The sequence below is a fragment of the Protopterus annectens genome, chromosome 11.part0 (genome assembly GCF_019279795.1).
Source record: "Protopterus annectens isolate FY-2018-M chromosome 11.part0, PAN1.0, whole genome shotgun sequence".
Classification (NCBI taxonomy): Eukaryota; Metazoa; Chordata; order Ceratodontiformes; family Protopteridae; genus Protopterus; species Protopterus annectens.
Window position 1 is genome coordinate 704,406,581 of NC_056745.1, and position 26,277 is coordinate 704,432,857.

General features: G+C 41.0%; 1 protein-coding gene across 8 annotated transcripts in view; it reads left to right on the plus strand.

Annotated features, from left to right (window-relative positions):
- Nucleotides 1–26,277, plus strand: part of LOC122815566 (protein mono-ADP-ribosyltransferase PARP12-like) — a 981,818-nt gene that overhangs the window by 433,602 nt on the left and 521,939 nt on the right. For all 8 annotated transcript variants that reach the window (XM_044088163.1, XM_044088164.1, XM_044088168.1 and 5 more), the window contains one exon: nucleotides 13,359–13,527. In XM_044088163.1, coding sequence (XP_043944098.1) covers nucleotides 13,359–13,527 — 169 coding nt within the window. The remainder of the gene's footprint in view (nucleotides 1–13,358; nucleotides 13,528–26,277) is intronic.

Below are 26,277 nucleotides of genomic sequence, written 5' to 3' on the forward strand. Positions count from 1 at the left end.
CTTTGATCACCATGTGTCCACAGTGGTAAGGAAGGCCTTCTGTGTTGCACATCTCATAACTAAGGGCATCACATCCAGAGCTAAGGATGTTATAACTCCCCTGTACTCATCCCCTCATCAGACCAATAATAGAGTACAATGCTGACTTCAGTATGAACTTCAAAAGGCGCCTGCAGCAGCGGAGAGACTTTAGAGGTTTCTCACCAAGAAAATTCAGGGCCTTTAACACGTGACCTACATGGACAGACTGAAGGCCTTGTCACTGTACTCTATCTTATAGGCTGCTGAGAGGCAACTTGTGCCTGGTTTACAGAGCAGTCTCGGAGCCTGCCCTAATGGAAATGCTGCGTATCCGCAAGTCATATGGGACAAAATTCACTTACTCTAGGGATCTTAACCTAGCCTGAGACATTAACAGGACATGCTGGAGAGACAGATATGTCTCCCAGAGATTGCCACTACTCTGGAGCAAACTCCTGATTCATGTAAAACAGAGCTCATCAATGACCCTATTTAAGAGTAACATTGACAATTGGATAGGAGATTATAAATTTACCCTGGAGATGTTACCTGTGTCCCTCTTGGATAAGGGCAGTCAGTGCTGATCATAGATTCGAGCTGCAAATAAAGACCATACAACTTGGTCAATAAGGGAACAAGGGTATAACATGGCTAGGTTTATACAGGGCCTAGGGCTAATAGCCTAGTAACCTTCTATGAACCTAATTTGGAAAGGTAATCTCTGTAAATGCGCATCCTGTAAGTCATTACTTTCTATGTATGAAGTCATCAGCTGCAAAATACACATGCTTAAAGTTAGTATAAAATTATTGTGGGTTAACAGGCATCACATTGTATTAGGTTGGCTGCCCATCTACTGTCTCCCTACTGGGATGCTTCCAAGTTCTGTTTTTAAAAACATATACAATCCCTTTGGCTTATTTTACTTTGCATAGGCACTCTTGACCAGTTTATTTTATCATCATCTGTTGTCACCTTAATTGTGAAACTGTGTTCTTTATTGTTATAGATACGGTAGCAAAGCAATGTTTTAACTTTATTGTACGTCACACAATAGGCCCTTTTTGAGTTGAACTTGCTACTAAATAGCCATAGGGTCAGCATAGACTTTTCCGAGGTTATATATCCTTGTTCTCTGTTCCATATGCTTGCTATAACCATAGGTTGGTACCCTTCTGGTGATGAGCCCTTATCCTAGCCCTGAACTTTTGTAGCAGTATAGTTGGAGGTAGAAGACTTCTTAATAATGGTATGTTTGATGTCCCGTCCTTTTAACTCTTATAATACTACTGCCACTGTAACTCCTTTTTTCATTTGCTAGTCTCTTCATTTTAGAATTCCAAACTGCTGTCTGAAGTCCTCCATTCCATAATGGAAGTTTTGTGAACTACCCATGTTATCTACCCTCCACAAAAGATCTTTCTTTTTACACAAAGAAAATTCTAAATCTCTGATCCTTTACAGTAAGAAGTCTTTATAGTAAAAACATTTTCTACACATTTCACTCCACTAACTAAGCCTAACCTTGAGTTGTGATTTTCAAGGCCAGATATTTGTTTGCTCCTTTTAACTTGTTTATATCTTTGTTGCCCTCACTTTCTGTGGAAAAAGGATAGCAAGTTGGAGAGGCTGATTTAATTCTAATGCTAACATTGTTTGCTACATTTCCCAGCATTGACTGCCTATATAGTATTGACTCAGTCACTTGAATAATGTATGTTGATTGCTGGTTTGCATTTTCCTTAGCAATCCGTAAGGTCGCAAAAAGGTTAATATCCATGGTATTTTAATAATCTCACAAAATGTAACAGTAGTAGTGGCACGATTTAAGGCAAATTATTGGAGCTAGCCAAATATTCTAAATGATGAAGGACTTTCACTTTCAGCACTCAGAAACCAGCTATATTTTGGGATGTTTCTCGATAATTTAGCAGCTTCCAGCTTTGGAATGTTTCAGATTGCTCATCCCTAATATGAACCCCCCCAGTCAGTTGTATCAATAGGTGTGGGTGTATTGCAAACCTTTGGCAATAGCCGTGTCCTTAATTAATTAATTTATTTGACATTTGTTAACCGGATTGGTCCAACAGAGCCAAATGCCCATTTTCAATGGATACCCAAGGAGAAAAGCTGCAATCGACGTACAAAGTACAATTCCCTGAGGAAACAAGATCTAGTGTATATATACAAAAGCACAATACAGTAAATGTTACATGGAAAAATTCTCATTATAGTAATAAGCAATGCATGACAATGTAATATAAGTTCTATAACAAGAGTATCACTAGGAAAAAGGCATAAAAGTGGTGTAACAGCAGTTAAGATATAATTTTGAAGTCTGTATGATGCCAAAAGTGTAAGAGCACTGTCAGATAGTAAAGGAGCAAATTGAGGAGTGAGAGTAAGTGAAATAGAAGAAAATAATTCTAAAAGATTTGAAGATGAGTGATACAAATAGAGGGGAATTAGAGAATACAGAGGTGTCAAGTGGGAGCTTGGCATGGGCAGGACCAAGCATTTAGGATGTAGTGTTTTAACTCTCTTTTAAACTGGTGTTGAGAGATATTTCTTATGTTAGGGGGAAGAGTGTTGCAAAAATGTGCTATAGAGTACTTGTAAAGGGACTGTCCAGTGTTCTTTTTCGGTTTCTAGATGTCAAGAAGATGTTTGTCAGTTACGAAGAGATGTTGTAGGGGGATGTAGTAAGACACAAGGATGGAGAGGGAAGGACAAGAAGAGGGAACAGAATGTGTGATCTGTAGTTGAGGAAGTGTTACTTTATGAGAGAATTCAGGCTATTGAAGCTTCTTAAGAGCGAGACAGTGCTAGGAGTTATAAGGAAGATTTACGGCAAATCTGGCTATTTTTGTTGCATGTTTGGTCAAGTTTTGACAAAAGAGGAAATTGAATATTAGTAAGGATAGGGGCAGCATAGAGTAAACAAGGTACGAGGAATGACTGAGCCAGGGAAATTTTGGAGGTAGGTGTGAGAAATCTTCGATTTCTGTAAAATAGGCCAAGTTTCTGGGTATTCTTTTTTTTTATGCATTGTCGGATGTGTAGGTCAAATTTTAATTCATTGTCAGTTATGACGTCAAGTAGTTTGGTATGAGGTTCGGCTTTAATGATAGAATTATTGATGGGAGAGAGATAATAACGAAGGAGGATTTGTGTTGTGCCAGTGTTTTAGGAAAGAATAGAAGTTTTTTTTTTAGTACTAACTGATCATTGGAGAGCCATGTTTCAACAGGTGAGAAGGGGTCCTGAGTGAGTGTTAAAAGGTCTGGAATACTGTGGGCTATGGAGATGAGTGTGGCATCATCGGCGTATTGTAACAAGAGTAGAGAGTTTGCAAGCGGGATGTAGTTTGTTCGTGAAGATATTGAATAGGAGATGGCCCAGGATTAATCTTTTAGGAACTCCTGTGTTGACTGGACAAAAGGGGGGAAGAGGACAGTTTGCCAAAGAGCAGATTGTTGCCTATTGGACAGATAGCTGGAGAACCAGCTGAAGAGAACAAGGCAATACCAAAATACTATTTTCCCTGTGATCAGTAAAAAAATAAGTTTTTGTCTTAATACCCATGTTTGCCCTCATCAGTCATAAACTAAAATTAGAGATGACTAATATGCATCAGGTTGCTTTTGTATCTAAACATATTTTATTACATTTTTAATAATGTAGCACTTAAGTAAAAATTGCTGTACAATTTAAAATAAAACTTTGCACTTACTGTGTTCAAAGTCTAACATTAGGAAGCTCAAACCTTAGTTTTATGTTGAAAGCAGTGCAGAAAGATGTTCTTTGTGTTTCACTGTTGCAGTCATCACACTTGGGTTATCTGCCTGCAGGTAGCCCTCAGTCGGCCCGAATACCAGAGACTTAGTATTTCTGTGTCGGTTGCTGTCACTCCAGGACTGACGTCAGGTCATCAGAAGTATAAAAACAGGCAGCAGACACCATTACATCAGTCTTTCTTGCCTACGTGCCCGAAGCAGAAGCAATTTGCAAGTGCCAGTCGGCCACTACCTGAATTTTCATTTACGGATTGAATAATCCTGAAGTCTTCTAAAGCTAAGTACCCCATTGGGGATCCTTTTTTCTTGCTCTAACCGATGTCAGAAAAAGTTAACAACTGTCTTGCCTGTGGAAAGCAAATACCACACAGAGATTTTCATTCTTACTGTGTCACCTGTTTAGGCCCAGACCACGACGTACCTCACTGTCGCTTTTGTGCGTTGTTCAACACCTGAGTCATTTGTCATCGGGCTCTCTTTAATGCTAAATTCTTCCACTTTCGATCTGCGTATTCCAAAATGGCTTCGGTAAGCCATCCGACTACTGATATTCTGAAAAAACGTAAGGATAAAGACAGAGACAAATCGCATACGTCCAAAGCTGCCGACAACGCTTCCGTTAAGCTAGTTGCCAGTTCACTGGTACTCAGTGAGGTGCTTTTGCAGCCCCTGATGCCCATTTCTGTGGATTCGCAGGCCTCTACCGAGACCCATTCGGAGTCCGGTATGCTGCGAGACTCTTCTTCGACTATGGAACCTGCTGATGTCTCTACCTTGGATGGGTCCAGAGCCACTGTGCAGACACTGGCTACTGAGGCACTTCTTTGCACTACCGATGTTTGACTCAAACCGGCAACTTCTTTTTTATCTAAATCTACCAAGTTTCTTAGGCCAAGAGTACGAGCTATGCCTAGAAAACCGACAATCAAAGCACATGCACCTCCTCCCATGCCTCAATGACAAATGCTTAGAATGACAGAAGACCTTATTACACTGATTAGGGGATGTCAGCCTTCCCCTGCTAAGAGGAAAAGAGACCAGTCCCCTGCAGCTTCAACAGACCAGGAGTCTGATGACTCTGAGGTATCTGATTATGAAGACACTCTCTTTATTGCTTATGAGGATTCAGATGCAGAGGAATCCATTCCCTCTGCGTCCCCTCCAGAGGATTTTTCTTTTGGTGAAACCTTACATACCTTGAGAGCATTTCCACTGGGAATGCCAAGACTATCCTCAGTCCAAAAAGAGACTCAGGGAATTCCTAGATTTGCCACAGCACAGACTTTTAGCAATCCCCCCTGTCCTGGAAGTTGTTGATGATGTTTTTATGAAATCTAGTCTTACTCCTGATACTTTACCTCCAGCCCCTAGAAAACCAGACAGGTACTACAGAGTACCTGACAGTCACAAATTTATTTTCAAGAATCCTACTGCTGACCCAGAGATAATTTCCCAGGGGCCTAAAAGTATCAAAGCAACTACAGCCAAACATCCCACCCGTTCGGACAGGGATTCCAGAGCTTTGGACAGATGGGGTAAGAAGGTATATACCTCTGCTACTCTTGCTGTTAGGGCATTAAATTGTCAGTTTCACATGCTGAAGTAGCAGCAACATATTATGGAACTTATTAAACAAAAAGTGGCAACCTTTACAGACTGTGCAGAAAATAAGAAATTGCTGGAGCTTGTGCACTCTGCAAACCAAGTCAGCAAGCATACTTTGCAGTGTGGCTTTGATGCCCTAGAGGCATCTTGCCGGGCAGCAGTCACTGGTTCTGTACTGAGAAGACATGCTTGACTCAAGGAGCAGACCTTGCCAGACCATGTCAAATCAAAGTTATTAGATGCTCCTTTGAACAAGGACAGTTTGTTTGGCATCAAAGCAGAAGAGGTTCTTAAAAAGATGGAAGAAAAAACTAATTCTATGCAGACTGTTAAAGAATTCTTACAAGTCCAACCCCCTAGATTCAGTAGGCATTGCCCTTCCAGACATTGGTCCTTTCCAGTCCCCTCCCGGCCATCTCAAACTAGGCCCAGGGGAAACGGACCATCCAGATTACGGTCTCAGGGTATGCAGAGATCTAAGCAATGGAGTTGTCCCCACCACCAAAGCAGGAAGTGATAAGCCACCTTCTTATGGAAAATTTCACAATGACTTCTCCACTCCACTCCCCACCTCTGCCCAATTGCTTGTGCCCCTAGGAGGAAAACTTTCCCTTCATGCAAAAAACTGGATGTCCATCACACAAGACCAATGGGTCCTCAACATTGTATCCCAGGGGTACAAATTTTACTTCCACTCACTGCCAACCCCAAAAGGGTTTCCAGACCTTCCTCCAAACCAGTGGGCAGAGGCTTAAAACCAAGTTCTATCCCTGCTCTCCATCAGAGCTATTCAGCCAGTTCCCATGGAGCAGATAGGTTAAGGATTCTATTTCAGACTCTGCCTGGTACCCAGAAAAGAGGGATCTTGGTGTCCAATCCTGGATCTTTCAATTCTCAATACCTTCCTGGTGGTACCAAAATTCAGAATGCTTACCCTGCATCATCTTCTACCTGTGCTAACCAAGGATGCCTGGTTAGTCACCCTAGACTTAAAAGAAGCCTATCTGCACATCCCTATAAGGGAGTCATGCAGGACGTATCTACATTTCAGGGCCAGATCTATGCATTATCAGTTCTCTGCACTTCCCTTTGGCTTATCCACTGCGCCCAGAGTATTCACAAAATGCTTGGCTCCAGCCATTGCATACTGCAGGTAGAGAAATATCCAAATTTACCCGTACTTGGACAACTGCCTGATTCAGGCGGACAGGCAGGAATTGCTGTTGCAGCACCTGACATTTGTGGAAAACCTCCTCACTTCTCTGGGGTACACCATCAACGAAAAAAAATCAAAACTGGTACCCAGTCAAAGGATTGTATTCCTGGGAGCAAGCTTGGACACAACATCCCAGATGGCATTCCTCACTTCAGAAAAACAAGTCTATCTGACAGCCTACTTCAAACAAATGCCACCAGAACTCAGCTATCCACAAGAAAAATACTGCAGGCCCTAGGGTTCATGGCCTCATGTATACTGCTAATTCCATATGCAAGACTACATATGAGGAGACTTCAATGGTACTTAAAAAGTCTTTGGTGCCAACATTCTCAGTACCTGGAAACAACCATTCATATCATACCCTGACTAAGGACAGAGTTTCTTTGGTGGGCAGAAGCATGCAACCTCAACAAGGGACTGTCCTTTACTCAACCCCAAGCCACCCAGACTCTAACCACAGATGCATCAGACTATACCTGGGGAGCACACATGGATGGTAAATGCATTCAGGGCCACTAGAGCCCAAGTCAAATTCATCTGCATATCAACCAAAAAAGATGCTAGCTGTGCAGAATGCCCTGACAGCTTTCAGATCCCTACTCTTTCCAGGTTAACAACTAATAAAAGCAGACACCACAGTTGTGTGATACATCAACAAGCAGGGGGGGAACACATTCCTACACACTCTGCAGGCTAGCCATTGGCTCTGTGGAACACGGCATTTGACATGCAAGTCCATCTGCAAGCTCAATTCCTGCCAGGCAAACAAATTTCACTGGCAGACGACTTGAGCAGAAATCTGTTAGACCCACATGAGTGGCAGTTAGAGCCCAGCACCTTCAACCTTCTGATTCAGAAATGGGGGACCCCAGAGGTGGACTTTTTTGCCTCCCCCTACAACCAGCAGATTCTGCACCAGGAACCCTCACAGCAGGGCCTGGAAAGTGGATGCCCTATCCTTTCAGTGGGTAAATCTCTCAGTTTATGCATTCCCACCCCTGCCCCTTCTCAATCATTCCATACATTTGCCAACCTTTTTCCCTAATCCTCAAAATAAAGGGGAAAGGATCTTGCACTCCTTGGACGTGCACAGATAGCTCAAATTTTACCTGGATAGGACTAAGGCCTTCAGAAAATCAGACCAGCTATTAGTCAGCTTTGCAACTGGGGCAGAGGGCAAGGCCATTTCTAAGCAAACTATATCTAAATGGATAGCACATTGCATCCATTTCTGCTACAAGCGCCATGGGAAGCCAACCCCGCAGGGGGTCAGAACACACTCCACTAGGGCAACATCTACCTCTACTGCATTTCTCAGCTGAGTCCCTAACAGGGATATCCTGGAAGCTGCTACCTGGAGTTCAGTACACACTTTCACCAAGCAGTACCATTTGTGTATCTTCTCCAAATCCAGGGCAGGCTTTGCAACAGCAGTCCTGCAGGGTATTTTAGCCAGCCCTAACTTTTCCTGACTGCTTCCACACTTCTTCAGCTTTGGGAATCCACCCACGTGTGATGACTGCAACAGTGAAACACGAAGAACATAGTACAGTTGTGTACACATATAATAAATGTAGATGTTTGAGTGTATTCACTGTTACAGTCCTGGTTTCCCTCCCCTCCAACCCCCTGTTTTTTCTCTCTCTCTCTCTCCTTAATCTCACTAGGCCTTTTACCCCCCCCCCCATTTTCAGGGGTATGGGTATTGGTATTTACTTTTTACTGGTGGTGTTTTCCTTTACCATAACTTAGCTCCCTTTTGGGGGGCTCCTGTGACATTTGGGTCAAGAAAAACTGATGTAATGGCATTGGCTGCCTGTTTTTATACCGCTGACCAACCTGACGTCAGTCCTGAAGCGTCAGCAACCGACGTAGAAATACTAAGTCTCTGGTATTCGGGCTGACTGAGGGCTACCTGCAGGCAGATAACCAAGTGTGATGACTGCAACAGTGAATACACTTGAACATCTGCATTTATGGAAAGTGTATACAACTGTACTTTTCTTTTTCTTATATCTGGAAACTTGTGTGTTGCAGCCAGCGTCTAGCAGTTACCATACAGGAGTCTTTGTCCTTGTTTCTCGGACACTTCCAGGTTGTAGTAGTATGAGTTTCTTTGTTTCTTGGATCAGCATTAGGAAATCTGTGTGTTTCCAATCTCATGATAGAAATTCGGAAGACATGATTCCTTCTAATTGCCCAAGCTAGCTTTTCCTTGCGCAATAAATTTACTTGATTGCTAGCAGAATGTGTTTGACTTGACTTAAACAGCTATATCAACTCCACTGTAGATGGATCTCTTTGCCTCATGGGAAAAGAACAGCACTGGGAGACAGCAGTATTAAGAGTTCTCAGTTCCTTTCTGAGATAGAGTTGTCTGCTCTGTGTACAGTCTGTAAGCCTTATCAGTGGAAAATGAGCTGCCCGCTGTACACTGGCTGCTTTTTGGGTGTTATAGCAGTTTTCAGTGTGGGAATTTTCTTCTTTCTTCTGTAGTAGTTCTGCTTACGTTTGTTTTATCAGGCTTGTCACACATGTGAATCTTAGTCTGGAAGTTCAGTACACACTTTCACCAAGCAGTACCATTTGTGTATCTTCTCCAAATCCAGGACAGGCTTTGCAACAGCACTCCTGCAGGGTATTCTAGCCAGCCCTAACTTTTCCTGACTGCTTCCTGACTGCAGGTCAGAAGGTTAAAGCTATGAGCTGTTAAATAGCTGCTGCTTGTGGTCGAGGGTTTGATTCCCCTTAGCCTTCATTTGCCTACTTGTGTGACTAAGATTAAGTGACTTAACCTGACAGTGCTTTGGGGCAGTTGGGAAATTGGGCTAGGTTCCTCAATGCATGCCTGCTAACTGCCATGAATATTTGCAGTAGGTGGCCAGCTTCCTGAATGGGGCAGTTGTCTTCTCTGTGTTAGACAGTATGGGCTGTTTCTGAGTTTATATCTTTATGCGTGTAGGAGGTAAACGTTTTCACATGTATTACCATAAGAAGAGGGAGAGGGGCTTGGCACCCTTTTTTTGCTTTAATTCATTCCATCTGCAGTTACAAAAGACACATAACCTCTGTGACTGATGGTTATCACTGTGAGAGTCTAAGTCTTGTCTTGTTTTTTTTTTTATTATTATTATTTCTTAAAGTTCACAGTTTAACATCCAAGAAGGGAACACGGTTCCTTACTGTCATTAAGTCTGTTATCCTGGATAGGACTACTTTGATGTCCTTTTTGGATGAGCAGCACTGTCTGTCTTGCAGTCCTTTTTAGAGTGAAAATGAAAACGTGTACAGAAAAGCAAGAACTAAACAAAGCAAGCAAGCCCTAAGCTACTGCTTAAGAAATATATTTTGAATTAAATGTGTACCCATGCACTTAGTGCTTAAGTAAACCGCAATTATTGTTATTCATATTAGAGTATTATTACATACTATAAGCTACATGCACACATTTTATACTTACATGTGTATTGTATGTGTGTGTATGTATATATATGGCCAAGACCATATGATTGAACTTTCAGAATCCCGAGTTTGGTTTGTGAATGGAGATCTGCATACAGTGCGGAATTGGAGATTTCCCTTTTCCTCGCTGTGTAGTGCGATCTCGGAGTTGGAATATTTAACTAGCGGGAGGTGTGGGGGTGCAGGGGTGCTTGCCCCCCTGCAGAAACATTTAAATCGGGTATTTTTTTTTTTTTGGATTTGTTTCGGAATTTCAGTATTACAAAACATCGGTCATATGGTCTTGAGCATATGAAATTCAATGTTTTGGAATATATATAATAATACTGGTAATAATGATAATATAATACAGATATTACTTTATATTGCAAAGATGTTGCCTTCCTACAGGAATTAAAATACCAGTAGTCAAATACCTGGTTTTTATTGGCCATTATTTCTGCCAAAAGAATTTTTGACCTGCTGGCTGTTTCTTTTAATTTTTTATATTTAACATTCCACAAGAACAGATTAGTGCTCAACAACTCTGATTTTAAAGCCAAGAGAGTAGCTACAGAGTATATAACAAGTCTAACTTTTTTTTGCCTAGTATTCTAATTGTGAATCATTTTAGCAGTTGTATGGAAGTCAGTTGACAACCTAAATTCTATGTGGAGAGGACCAAGTCTTTTCATAAAGATGACCAACTATTTTTGTCCTTTGCCAAATTTATATGGGTAAGGAAGCCTTTAAGTTCCCCCTTTCTAGAAGATTAACCACTTGTATTGAGGTTTGTCTCATTAAACATGGAGGGCTCTTACCTGCAACACATATGGCTTATTTTACTAATGCTACTGCTTCTGCTGTCTTTTTCAGTAATGCCACTGTTAACATTTGTGCAACTGCCACATGGTCTTCTCCCAAAACTTTTGTGAGACTGTGGAAGCCTGATATTGTTTTCAGCTTCAGAACTTCCTTTGGCAGAGTGACTGCCCAAGAGGGCTTTCTAGGAACTCTGTCTGGTTGGTTACAGAAGATGGACATCATCTTATCAAATAGGAATGATATGCACTGCTTTGTAAGAAATATGTTTATCTGTAACATGCCCTCTTTTTTTTCTCTTTCCTTTGTGTTTTGTGGTTTAAATTCTGTTCTACTTTCCCTTTTTTCATTGTCTTTTTCCTTTAGTTAAGCAGTATAACTTGCTGTTGTAAGTACACAGCATTCGATTTTTGCCATAGCTATCCATGTTCCAATATACTGCTAATGTCTGTTTTGTAGCATTACTCTTTTCTGTTGTACCTTTTTGAAATTTTATTTCCTAATCCACAGGATCTAGCCACTTTCGTGCATCCTCTTGACCCATCAGTTCCTCCTGTGGTGTGAGATCTCCCTGGTGGTGTTGAGAATCAGGTGTTACAGAACAGACCAGTCAGCAGACTGCTGTATCCCCACCCTTTTTAGCAGTCTGTGATCATTTCCCTCAGGAGGTGCTTAGGCACTTCAGAGCATGCACAACCTACCACCCAGACAGCACACTGCTTCCTGAGCAGGCATATTAGGCTGTAGTTAGTGATACTTGTGCATTACTTTTGATATTGCCAGTGCAGAGACCCATGCTGCTTCCTTCTGCCCTGTATGGATGAGACAACATCAGCCACATACTTCCCATTCACTCACATGGTCCCTCCAGCTTATGTGCATGTAGTTGAACACAATTTACACGGGGCATTGTCAGGACTTTATCCTTCTGCACCACTGGGTTGAGTTTTGTACTTTCTCATGTTAGGAACAAGTTTTGCAGCAACAAGTAAACAGATAAGTAATTAAATGAATCAGTGAAGGCCACATTGTAGAACAATATCCCATTAAACTGAATTGTTTCTTGCATTGCATTACTTTAGCAGATGTAGGAAGTGTTCTATACCCTGCCCAAAGATTTCTGATTTCTTGAGGCAAATATACATGGAATAATGGCTGTTTTCCAGAAGTGCTATGCACCCTGTATTCTAAACTATAACCTTGTAATCTATCCCCAGTGTAATAAACATGAAAGAGAGGGCCTTTTAGAAGTTGGACAGTTACTCATGCAGCAACATTTCTACTGTAGCTCCACAGCAACTTTTCTGATGTTCCCCGGAGAATAAATGTAAAATCCTAAGTATCGTGTGTGTGTGTGTGTGTGTGTGTGTGTGTGTGTGTGTGTGTCTCTATGCATATGCATGTTCTAATCTTTTAGCATACAAGTATCCGTGTGAGTTACTTGCTGCATTTCCCAAAGCACACAGTCTTAAAAGTTCTGGATCCATGCAGAGTGGTTAGGCTAATGGCTTGAGGGGCAGATAACCATGGAGCCCTTCTGTCAGTTTTTTTTCTTTTTTTTTTTTTTTTTTTTTTACCTTTTATCTTGGATATTTTCACCTGCACCCCTACATATTCCACATATGATTTGGAAGAACCAGAATTTGTACTTAATTTCTGTATTCATATTTCTTTCACTGTGTTGGAGAAACTGTTGACATGTAATCCGTGATGGTTTCCACCAGCATTCTTCCAACTGACAATAAACTGCCAAGCCATGGAAATCCTCTCCCTCCTGAAAAGCAAACTAGCACTTGTTTATTACTTCAGCTTTGCCTACCTTATCTTGGCTCATTCATGTTTGTCTGAGAAGAAATTTCTGTTAAGGCAGAAATACATTTACTGAGCTCCTATCCCACAGGAAAATATCTACCTGTGTTTTTTTCCCCTTAGTTTATCGGAATGTTTCTTAAAGCATTCCATGTCCCAACCGCACATGTCAGGAGGTTGAAAATAACATAAATATGAAAAAAAAAAAAAGAAATCTGAAGTGGATGAGGTAAAATGCTGCTCCTTAAGGAAAGGCATATTTTCCCGTTCCTTGACCTCTTTTGAAAAGATGCTTTTCATACTCAGTGACAGTTGCAAAAGGCATCCGTAGCAGTCAGTGTTATTGCTCCTTCACAATTAATTTACTTGTCCAGTCTTGGCTGTTCACTTTCTTATAAAAAGGTTGTATTCGAAAATCATGTTCCATGTCTGTTTTTTTCCAGTCTGAGATGGATAAGTTAAAATCCCATTTCTTGTATAGAGTGGTTACAAACATGATTAATTCATGCTTGATGGAAGTAATTTAAAAGTTAATTCTACTTTTGTGCAATTATAACCAAAGCAGAGTTTTTTTTTTTAAGCAGAGGTTTTGTAGGATAGATATCCCAGAAAAATTCTCTAGTAACTTTTTTTTTGTATTACAGTGCTGGAATACAATGTATTGATTTTCAGATGATGATCTGTGATTCTAATCAAGTTAGGCGTTTATCTACTCCATCCTCTGTCACTAAACCTCCACATGTCATCTTAACAACAGTTTGGATCTGGTACTGGAAAGATGAATACAATATCTGGGTTGAATATGGCAATCAGGTAATTGCATGTTTCTTTTTCTAAATTGTTTTAGACGTCATTGTGTTTTATTTTATATTCTGATTTTATGAAATAAGGATCTGAGGAGAAAAAGGTATATGTACTGAGAATTATTCTTAAGGCTGAAATCTTACAGAAAATGTACATTTGCTGGTTTACACATGTAAAGTGCTCCCTGGTGAGGAGATGTGAGTGTCGTGACAAGCATTTTAAAAAATAATCTTCACATTCACTTGGTTATCATGATCAGGCTTTCTGCATGCTCTTTTTTTTATGACAGCCACTGCAGATAGTGATGAGACCGGAAGATTTTTAAATGTAGCATTATAAATATGTATTTATAGTAGCAGAATTAACATTTCTATGTCATTATTAAGACATTTCAAAAATCCTTCTGAATTGTAGACACATCTGCAGTGAGTTACGTAGAAGTAAGACAGTAACCTCATAGAAACTTTGGTAGCATCACTGGCTTGACTCATTTGATAATGAAGGACATGATATATTACTAAAGCAGGTAACTGCTTTTGTCAGGCCTTACAAAGGTGCCTTATTATAGAATGCTGGCCTGTATGATTTGGAAGCCATACTTTTCACATTGTCGGCTACATCATCATCTTGCCTCCCTGGGCTGTAGTTTAGAGGACTGTATGGATGTAAGCCATTCATTCATGGACCTGTCATTTGAATTCTGTTTTCAAATTGAAGACACATGTTCAGAGCATAATTTCAATTAATTCCTATGGGGAGTGGGCCTGACCACCCTCACCCCGTGCAAAGGTTGCATTGCATATACTTTACATATGAAATTTCACTTGGAGATTACTGAACCACAAGAAAAGGGAAATTCCGCATGCAGTGACCTACATTGACCAGTGTGATTTTAGCAAACTGTGTCATTACACAGTGGCCACTCCTCTGTGCTGATGGCTTTCGGGACTACATTGTGGCAAAAAAAAGACTCTATACCCTTTCTTGGAGAAAAGGAATAAGCCGTAAGAGTGCTGTTTTGCACTCGCTCACTCTCTGTTTAGTAGCCTTTATTGACCAGCATTACTGCTGGTTATTACTAGCAGTGAAGCTGCTGTTTGTGTGACAGATCATAGTTTGTAGAGCTGTTAGAGTACATGCTGCAGGAAATGAAAGATGTAAAGTCAGAGATGAATGAGTTTACTTTGAGTTGTAGTTCAGCTCTTTTAAAATATAATATTCATGTTACTTATTTATGCATTTTAAAGGGAAGCAGAATGGCTGGCATTATAACTTGTGCAAATTCCATTTAATTTGAATGATGCTCAGAATAAAATGTATTCTGAGCAGAATTAATAAGCACATTGTCATGCTGACTACTCACCTACTTTTTATGTAGTGTGCGGTGTCCTAATTAAAATGTGTTTGGTAAACAATACACTTGAGGCATAAAATGGAGATGTTTGTTTTCATCTGTATTAAAATATTTTTAGTGCACTAATTATTGGAGGGTCAGAGTTCATAAAATGTCATTATTGCTGCTAGTAATATGAAGATGCTACATTTATTTATTTTTATTTTTTATTTAACATTTGTTGACCGGGAATGTCCGACTAGGTTCCACAGAGCCTGTTTTCAGCGGAGGCCCGGGGAGAAATGCTCCAGATGCATGTCTTTGGAATGTGGGAGGAAACCGGAGTACCCAGAGGAAACCCAAGCGAACACAGGGAGAATATGCAAACTCCACACAGAAGGCACCCCAGCCGAGAATCGAACCGGAGAACCTCTTGCTGTGAGGCGACAATGTTAACCACTGCACCACTGTGCCGCCATTCATGCATACATGCATTAAGTAATGCAAATAGTTGCATTGAAACATTGGATCTGTCCTGGAAATATTCCAAGGTACTGACTAAAAGGTGTGGTTACAAATGTAGTTTGGCAGTTTTCAGTATTTATGGCCCAAAATATCAGTTTATCCTTTCTACAGTCTTGCATCATTAGACCTCATGTAAAGAACATTTGATCTGATGTTGGCTTTTCCATCTAGGTTGTTGAATCCACCTCTGTTACAATGCCAGCCAACTTCCAAAGACTTCAGCTTGCCAAGCGTTGGTTTCCTCTAGCCATATCCTCCACTCCACCAGAGCTACCTCAGATCTAGTTTGCAGCCATTCCAGATGGCTTGTGTGCTGCAGTCATTGTATCCTTTTCTAGTAGTGATTTTTTGAGTGCTTAATCTTCTACCTGTTTTTTTTTTTTTTTTTTTTGGGTTACTTAGAGTTTGCGAGCATGTAGTGATAGTGATAGGTTTAGTGGGGAGGGGGGGGGTCAGCCTTTAGTGATTTTCTTGTGGTGTTTATTGTGTGTGCCAGGGTTAGTTTAGATGGATGTTGGTTAGGTAGGGATAATGGATAAGGGTTTTAAAAAGTGCATTTCTTATGGGCGTAAGCTTTCATCTCCAGACACCCACTAGTGGTAGATTTGTTGTCTTGGGACTGGTCATTCTGAGTCCCCTTGTGCTATTTGCAAGGGAACTAATGAGTATAGGACTAAACTGATGCTGCGAGGTCTCCTCCTTTCTTTGGGTGACTCCTCTTCTGCCTCTTTAGGCAAAGGGGATAAGTTGGGCCATAAACATGGTGCTAGGGACCCCAAAGTCTCCAAGGTAGACTGTAAGTGATCGGCCTGTCTATGGCTTTGTCTGGCCTGCCAGATCTAAAGGTCCTAAGACCCTCAGATCCCCTGGTGGCTGAGGCAGTGGCACCTCAGAGCTCATCATCTTCATAACTGATGTCTCAGAGCCAATCTGCTTTGCCCCCCCCCCCACATTGGAGCTGATCTCCTTTGGCTTCATTACCTTGGAATTGGTCTCCTTTGGCCCCGGTTACTGGCAAGGCCTCTTCCCTTGCCATTAGCATGTTCAGCCTGTTCCTGGCAAGAAGGGCTCTGTTTTCTTTCACCATAGGCCTCCCCGACTCTGCCTCAGATCTGAGTTTTTCTGGCTGTGATCCATTAGCTGGATCCATTTCCAGGTCTATGATCTTCCAAGCTCCCCTCTGTGCCTTCCTTGGCTCATTAATCTTGGTCTTTTTAGGAGCATAAAGACTTGGAAATTGGAGCAGTTAATGCAGCCCTTTTTACAGGAACATATGTAGTTAGTACGCATTTCATCGGCTCCAGCCCCTTGCCCCAAAGCTTTTGCTCCTGTACCTTGGTTTTCTCCCTCGGGGCTTATGGATCTGTGGTCTTCATAGCTGGTTGTCTTCCATTCCTTAGGATCAGATCTGACAGCTAGGCTGACTTTGACTGAAACCCCTACATAGGTTTCCTTGACTTTGGTAGTCCTCCAGCCTCCTCCATTTCCTACATGGAGTCTGTGGAGTGGGAAGTGTCTGGTAAGAGGCAGTGCAAGAGGAAGTATCTTGGTTTGCCCAAGGAGCCCTTCACTGAGGACACTAACCTTGAGAAAGGAGAGGGACTCCCCAAATCCCTCAATCTTTTGAGCATCTTCATCAGTTCTGGGGTTGGATTGCCTACGCCCCTTTTCTAGAAGAGTCTGTGTTTTTGGAGGCCTTCAGGATGGGCCCAGCCATGTTCTGGGTAGTTCCTCCTCTGGATGCACTTATTGACCTGGTGTCCTGGAGGGCATGAAAGGAGACCGATATGGTGGAACAGATACCCATAAAGTCCTAGAAGTTCCTTTCCTCCCCCAAAGATCATCATCACTGGTGTAAGGGTCATGCTATGGATGCAGTTATGGTATTGGCAGCCAGTAAGAAAGACCTTCTGGAGGAGAGTTTTCGCTCCATCCAAGAAGAGAGAGTCTCTAGCATTGAACCACTCAGGGCAGTGCACCATCACCTCAGTCACGTTTGTGCTGAGGGCATTTAATTATCTGCGTCAGTTGATGAGGCTGCAGTGGGACTTTGTGTCATAAGTGTCAAGAGCAATGAAGAGACAGCAGACTCTGGACTCCCAGAAGACTCTGGAGACTCAGCTGTTCACCCCCCAACCCATCTGTAATGTGTCCATGTGTCTGCTTTCCAACACAGCTGATGGCACTTCCCAGATGGCTGGCAGACAGCAGACTCTGGACTCCCAGAAGACTCTGGAGACTCAGCTGTCCACTCTCCAACCCATCTGTAATGTGTCCGTGTGTCTGCTTTCCAACACAGCTGATGGCACTTCCCAGATGGCTGGCACCAGCATCTGTATGTGTCACCACGCTTGAATGAGGTTGTGTGACTTTGTGGACTGCTTTAAGGTGTCCTTTATTAACACTGTATTTAATGTGTCATCTCTTTTTGGGCCGAAAGTTAAAGGAGTGAACAAGATGAAAAGACATTATCTACCTTTGTAGTTCATTTGCTGCTACTCAGTGGACCTTTTCTTGGAACTAGAAGGGACAACCACCATGGACTCTGCCCTCATGGCAGGTGTGGTCTGCAGAACCAGGGCTTCTATGGAGGTTCCTCTGAGAGGCATTTTCAGTGACCCTGAAGGGTTGCCTAACTGTCCTGCAGTGGAGGTATTTGGGTGTCAATTGGCTGTATACTTGCAAGCTTAAGAGGTCATCTTACGTCAGATAGTTGGTGTTGAGTCATATCCAGCGGTTATTCTGTTCTATTTTTGCAGGTTCCTAGTATAACACCTAAATGGCTTCCAGACATTCCACCCTATCAGAGAAGAGTAGCAACCATCAAAATTCAGAAGCTGCTAGCCATTCGAGTCATTCTAGAGGGCCCACCAGACCAGCAAGGATCTAGGGTCTGCTCAAGGTTCTTTTTGGTTTCAAAGAAAAACAAGGTCCTTAGGCCAATCTTGGATTTGAGCAAGTGTGTGCAAGTTGAATCAGTTTGTGAAGCAGGCCACGTTCCGGATGGTCACAGTGTAGTCCAGTTTGCCTCTGTTGAGGAAGGTCAGATCAATGTGCTTGATCGAACTTCTGGCTGGGGACCGATCATTGCTAATTCAGACAGCTGCCTTTCAGTCTATCCACTGCCTCCTGGGAGTTCACCAAGTGTACGACAGTAGTAGCATCCTGGGTTAGGTTGCAAAGGTTCCAACTCTTTCCCTACCTGAATGATTAGCTCCTAGCTGCCCCCACGAGAACATCCATAGTCAGGGCCAGGGACACCTTACTTCAACTGTGCAGTTCTCTGAGGATCACAGTCAGTTGTCAAAAATCCAGTCTGCATTTGGTTCAAACCTTGGAGTTTATAGGTTGCCATTTGGACACAGTCTTCCAGGTTGCCAGACCTCCAGAATATCTAACCTTATGGGTCTGGCAGATTCCTTCATTTCTTACAGAAAGCCTTCAGTATATCTCATTCTGAGGTTCTACAGCCATTTGTGCTTTCCCCTCCTCAGGTTGCAGTCATGACAGCTTTCTTCTGAGGTGGGATATTTCAAAGGGAGGACTGTGCAGGAGATATAATGTTCTAACTAGGCAAACCTGTGTAACGGTATCTTGGAGATGAGAGAGGTCCTCCTCATGTTGCAGGCTTTTCAGGACATTCTCCCCAGGAATAAAATTTCTGTCCACACAGACATATGTCGGTGGTCTGGTACTTGAACAAACAGGGGAGAACACATTTTTACCCTTTTCATCGGGAGGCCATGAGGGTCTTGGCAATAGCTCGTTTCTGATTTCAACACACATCTCGGGGAGATCCAGCATCTTAGAAGAAAGTTTGAGCAGGAACATTCTCCCTCCTGACAAGTGGTCTCTGAATCTGAGGTTTGCTGCTCAGATTTTTCAGTACTGTGGCACTTTGTGTTGTGGCCTGTTTGCTTCCCTAACCAACACCAAGTGCACCAGCTACTATGCCTTGGTTTCCCTTCAGGGACAGTCACTCAGGGATGCTATCGTGTATGCTTGGTCCCCGGTTCTTCTATATACATATCCACTGAACCCATTAATAGCTTTTCTTCAGAAAGCAACCCATTGCATAGTGACTGTAATCCTAATTGCTCCCTTTTGACCTTATGGTTTCCATTTCTTTGGCCTCACCTGAGGGTATCCTCTTTGGTTCCTGGATCCCATTCTGGATATCATTTCTCAACTGATGGGCCTACATCTGCCTGGCCTTTGGACGCCCAGGTTAACTGCTTGGTTTATACAATTCCCTCTTTGACCAGGAATCCCAAGCTGTCAGAGTCATACACAAATTACCTTCTTTCCAAAGGATGTCTACACATAAGGAGTTGGTTAGTATGTACTTTGCGTAGTGGGCAATCTCTCAGGGTTTGGATCCTTTTTCAGCACCATTGGAGGCTGTCCTGGATTTTCTCACTGATTTGTTTAATTCTGGGTCTGATTACTCGACTATTAAAGTGTAATTGGCAAGGATATCCAGTTTTCACATTTTTAAGGATAATGTGCTGTTGGCTTCCTTTAAGATCTCAAAGAAACCCCCTTTATTTCATCCTTCAGTCCAAGAGCCTTTTCCACCTTGAAACTTGCCTTTCTTGCTTCAGGTGCTGGCTATGCATCCTATTGAGCCCTCTGTTACTGTTGATTTGAAGTTGTTATTGTGGAAGACTCTTTTCTTGGTGGACATTACTTCCACCAAACGTGTCAGAGCTGCAGACCTGCACTTCTGTCCCTTTTTACTTAGTATTTCATTGGGACAGAGAATCCCTTAGGCCAGATCCTGCCTTTCTGCCAAAGGTGGTGTCAGAGAATTTGAACCAGTTCATACATCTGCTGGTGTTTTTTCATGAGTTCCCCAGTAGGGGTGAATATCTGCTGCATTGTCTTGATGTTCATAGGCAGTTGAGGTTCTATTTAGACAGAATAAAGTCCTTTAGAAAATGTAATCAGTTATTTGTCTCTCTTTCAATGTCTCAGTTTGGTGTGACTGTATTGAAAGTTACTCTGTTCAAATGGCTGTCTAATTCTATTTCCTTTGGGTATGGTTTGAAGGGAGAATCTTTACATCACAAAGCCAAAAGTCATTCTACTAGAGCTATGGCTACTACTTCAAGTTTTTTTAGATGACATTTGTGCAGCTGCAAATTGGGTGGGTCATCACATGTTCGTGCCCCACTACAAATTGGATATCCAGTCGAGGGTGTTAGGTTTCTGGGGACTGTGTCCCACAGGTTGAACCCAGATGGAAAAATTCAACACTGGATATGAAAGTTATGTACTCACCATAACAATGGATCCATATTGTCTGTTTCAGACTGATTCAACCTTCTCCCTCTCCTGTTCTCACCTTCATGGCTATCTTTTTATTCAAGAGATGACTGAGCCAGGAAGACTGCTTTGTTTCTTTTCTTGGGGTCCTTAGTTCCTTGTTTTACCCCTTTCAGGGTTAGGTCCAAAAGTTTAAATAGAAAGATGGGACAAACTAGATCTGAGGTAGCTATGGTGGAGTGGGGGGTTCTGGCTAGAGGAGGTGGAACTTGGATAGCCGAAGTCTTTGAAAGTTGGCCTTCATCAGATCCGACAACCCACAGGTTGAACCAGAAGGAAACAGCCAGCACAGATTTGTTGTTATGGTAAGTACATAACTTTTGTTTACTGTCACTGTTCCATCTTGCTCTCTGTTCAGTTTTACTGTCTGAAAATCAGGAGGGCACAGAGCTGTGCACCTACATCAAACAGCTTGATTCATATATTGATTCATATTTTTGTACTAACATTAGTGTAACATAAGGGCAGTGGGAAGGCTGTGCACCCTTTATATGAAAGTTTTAAAAATTACCCCATCTTCCTGGTTTGCTATACTTAGATTTTCATTGTTTCTTATCAAGGAAGAGAAAGTGTTAAAGCTTATTTTATTAAAATATCAATGCATGAGATTAATCATCTGCATTTTAACAAGGACTTCATTTTTTACAAATGCAAGATTTATTCCCTTATATCCTGAAGTATGAACATTTTTAGATGTTTTCTGCTAACACTCCTTTCCATTTACATATCTTCTTCTTCCTTTGTGCCCATTTATCTCTGTTTTATGTATGTGTCTTCTTTTTTGTTATTATATTGTGATTGTTAATATAGGTCAAAAATCCAGTGCTGTGGTCTAGAGGGATACAGTCCTAACTACATCCCAGGTGACCTTAATTTGATTAGTGGCTTGGGCATCTGAGGCACTTGTAGGGTAGGATGGATGTTCCTACTGGGGGCTAGAGACATTTGTCTAGGTACTCCCTGAGAGGAAGAGTAGTCCATAAATAGGCGAGTAGCCCTTGGATGGCTTCTGGGATGAAAATAGGGTAGGGAGGAGGGACAAGCGGGTAGATCATAAAGAAATACTTCCCCCTTGTATCCCGGACGTGGTAATAGTCCAGGAGACTGAAGGAGGAGCTGGTAGACCTAACGCATTTGGAAGCACTAGGGTAGAGACTGCAAAGTATGAAGCAAAGGGGGAAGGGAACCAAAAAAAATAATACAGGTAGGAGGGGACAGATGAACAAACTGCTGTATACAATGTGGCATTAAAAGCAGACTTTGAACAGGTACTTCAGCAAATGATGGAGGGATGGAATGCAAAACTGAAGGCACATGGTATGAAATTCAGTACAGACAAAACAGTTGTTATAGTAGCAAATTAGGGAAGTCAGAAGAAGCTAAACATTGAGATTTAAAATGAAAATGTTAGAACAGCGTAATAGTTTCAGGTATCTGGGAGGGGTGGTTGAGGGGAAGGGAAGTCTAAATGAGGAATTCACAGCTAGAATCAGAAATGCTGCGGCCAACTGGTGCAGAGGAATCTGAGGCATTATGCGACAAAAAAAAAAAAATGCCAAAGAAGCTGAAATGTGGGGTGCACAAAACAGTGGTTTTACCAGTAGTGCTATATAGTACAGAAACCTGGGCAATGAAGTCTAAAGCTTTTGGGGACACTAGAGGTGATGGGGATAGGGTGCACACTCTGGGACAGATGAAGAACTAATCAGTTCAGAACAGAAGCTAAAGTAGCTCCAGTTGCAGATCAGGTCACTGAGAACAGATTACAGTAATTCAGGGACATGTGCATGAAAGCAGATGATTTGGTGAAGATTTGGAGAGACAGGAAGAAGACCAGAGGAAATGTGGACATCCAGCCCGAGATGTGGATGGATTGATAGAGAGAAGGAACCTGCATGACTGTTAAGAAGATAGGAGAGTGACTCTGAATTGACAGATGTGCCAAAAGTTTACACAACAAGCCTGCGTTATGTAGTAAAAAAATGTGAAAAAGGGTTTTGATGATGATGACTGTGCTGTGAATATCTTTTACATCTTTGTTCTTCTATACCAGACAGTGTACATAAAAAAATGGTAGTGTAACCGTTAGAAAAATAGTTTATCCAGACTTATCTTCTCAGAAAACCAAGACATTAATTACATACCATGTAAGTGTTTGTGTGTCATAAATGTTATCTCGTATTGATAGGAGGTTGTTTCATGTTTGAGTTTTCATTTTTGTGGCCTATAGTGACTGCGGACTTTAACATCCACAGTAGGCAAGATAAACAGCACAGCCAGCTATGTTTTGCAGTGTCAGGGGACTGGACTGTCCACATGAAATGTACTTGTGTACTTGTGTTTTGTTTTGGGTTTTTACTTTTGTTGCTTGCGTACAGTTTATAGTGGACACCCTGCATTGTTGATATGTTACATGCCTGCAGTCAGTTCTTTGCCTGTGAGGTGAGTTTCACTGAGTGATCATTACTCAGAAGTGATGAGATTTGCTTGTTCCATCTCACATTTTTAATCTCCATCGACATTTTCATATCTTATATTTTACTGTTTGTGACTACACTTGCAGATGTGTATGCAAAATAAAAAAAAAACAGTTAACTTTTTATCATCATCTTGCATGTGAAAAAACTATAAAAACATTAGCTTTTTTCAGTAGAAGTGCAACAGAGATGTGAGATGTACAAAGTTGTACAAAACCTGTAGCTTTCAATAAAGAAACAACACAAGTATAAAATGTAAAAACCTGTACAAACAGTATACTTTTTCTGTAGGAATGCAGTTAAGCATTGAAAGTGCAATTATTTCAGTGTGTGTGTGTGTGTGTGTGTGTGTGTGTGTGTGTGTGTCTCTCTCCCTCTATCACACACACACACACACACACACACACACACACACACACACATGTAGAGATAGGGCTCTTTGAAACACTTTAAAACAATTTATTAGACTAGCTGTCTTTGCAGGCCATTTGAAGACGAGCCAGTTTTCCTTCAAAGATGAGAATCAAACCCTGTACCGTATGCCAAAAGCTGTATTTGCAGTATTTAGGGTCAGTAGCTGTCTAAACAGCTGTTCTTTTTGGGGGGATTTATTTTAGGTTTAAAGTTTTGATCTAGCTGAAAATCTAGGGCTTTTTATCTGAATCAAAAAAGTGGATATTTGTCTAAAAGGATTGTACTAGCTGCAGTTACCCAGTGCTAGCTCATTGCAGGACATCCCAATGGTGATTCAAGCAATGTGACGACTCCAGCTGAGTTCAGACTGTTGCTCTTCACTTAGTCAGTCTACGCATTTCTCTACTAAAAGTAACAAAAGTAAGAGCTCTGACAGTACCACAGCTGGGACATTTATTACAAAAGTAAAGAAAAAAATCAAAACAAAGTTACAAAGAATAAATCCTTACAAAACAGTGGTAAGCGCTTTCAGGGATCTTACCCCTTCATCCGACAACAGTTAAAAATCCCATAATTCATTAAATACTGAAGGTTAGTCACATGATGTTTCAAAATTTCAGTTGTACCCAATAAGGACATAACAATTAGTGCATCAGTACATATTAGCACAGTTATGCAAATAAAAAGACCATACACTAAAGGATTTATAGCTAAGATAAATAAGAAATGTATATAACCTTGTATGGTTTATATATATAAAAAAACCTGATAATCCTAGCGACAACACTATAAATCTATAAATAAATATAAATATATATAAATAAATATATATATATATATATATATATATATATATATATGTGTGTGTGTGTATATACACACACACACACACACACATATACATATATATATATATATATATATATATATATATACATATATATAAAAAATACATATATTTACAATACTAGTGCATCCAGCTTATATAGATACATACATTAAAAATTTTAATATGAAATATAAAATGCGAATATATATTTAGAAATAATCAATCTAAAATACCATGTAAAAAATATATAGAAAATGTATTGTAACATATGAAAAATCTAAAAATTCAAGACAATCAATGTTTCAAAGGTCGAGCTTTTAAAAAAGGTTTAAGTGACACCATTTGATTCAACCCTGGGGGCTTGTCTGCATTAAATCTAATAATCCATCTCTGCTCAGCAGCTTCTGTGTCATTAGATAAATTACCCCACCTTAATTTCTCAGACAATATTTGTAAAACCCGAAATTTAAAAATATGTTCAAGTCCTGTATTCATGTTGTGCATAGCAATCGCACTATTCTCCTTGCAGTTCCTAATATCCCTATAATGTTCGATGATCTTGTCCTTCAGGCACCTATTGGTCTTACCTATGTAGAAGCTGTAGCATACTACACAGTAGGCGAAGTTGATGTGGTACAATCAGGGTAGAGATTACTGCTGTGACTGAATTTCTTCGAGGGATATGTAAAAGTCCTGCCATTGTGTATGTGTTTACATGCTCCACAATTTCTACACATGTATGTGCCCAATCTATCTGATCTACTGACAGTATTGGTTGCGGCATTACTATAACATAGTTCATTTCTCAATGTTCTATTGTTCCGAAAAGTGAAACCTGGCTTAGTACCAATTATACCCTGTAGGTTGTCAATCGTGGATAGAATACCCCAGTTTATGGTTACATCACATACTCCACTTATGTTGCTTGCAAAAGTGAGTGGCATCCTAAGTGTGTTATCTGTGTCTGTATGTATATGCCTTACCTCATCGCGATCATTGACTTGCCCGCTTGCTCGAGTTGTAGTGTGCGTATCATAGTAGGGTCTACATCTACCCGCCCTATTGCTCCAACCATCTAGAATGCACCTATCTATAGTTCTAGCATCATAGCCCCTGTTTAAAAACTCAGATTTAAGTTGGTCCAGGGCTATTTGTAGTTCATCATCATCATTAAACAGTCTCATAATCCTGTATACTTGGCCTTTGATGATGTTGATCGTGGTGTGGTTCGGGTGCATACTGGTGTTATGTAGGAACGTGTTTTTTCTAACATATTTCTTAAACAAACCAGTTCTAATCTGGTTTAATTCATCTTTTCTTACTTTGACATCAAGAATGGCAGTTTCAGTCATGGAATATTGAGAGGTAAATCTAAGAAATTGAGTGGTATTATTGAGGTAACTGTAAAATGCATTTAGCTCTACCTCTGTACCATTCCACAACAAAAAAAATATCATCCACAAACCTGACCTACCACTCGATATACCTGCCATTTGTACTATTGGTTAACACATGTGTGTGTTCCCATTGAACCAAGGAAAGGTTGGTGTAGCTATTCGCACAAGCTGTGCCCATAGCCACACCAACCTTCTGTAAGTATTTATGTTGTTGAAATAAGAAAATATTATTGGTCAGTACTATATCCAACAAAGCACAAATGAGGTCACATTTGTTCTTGTTATAATCTACACTGTGAAGTAGTTCCCTTATGGTCTCTATTACCCATTCATTCGGAATCACAGTGAATAATGATTCTATATCCATTGTTACCAAGCAACAACAATGGTTGGTATCTATATTCATCCATTTCATCCTAAGAATTTCAAGAAAGTCCTTAGAATCTCTTAGCACAA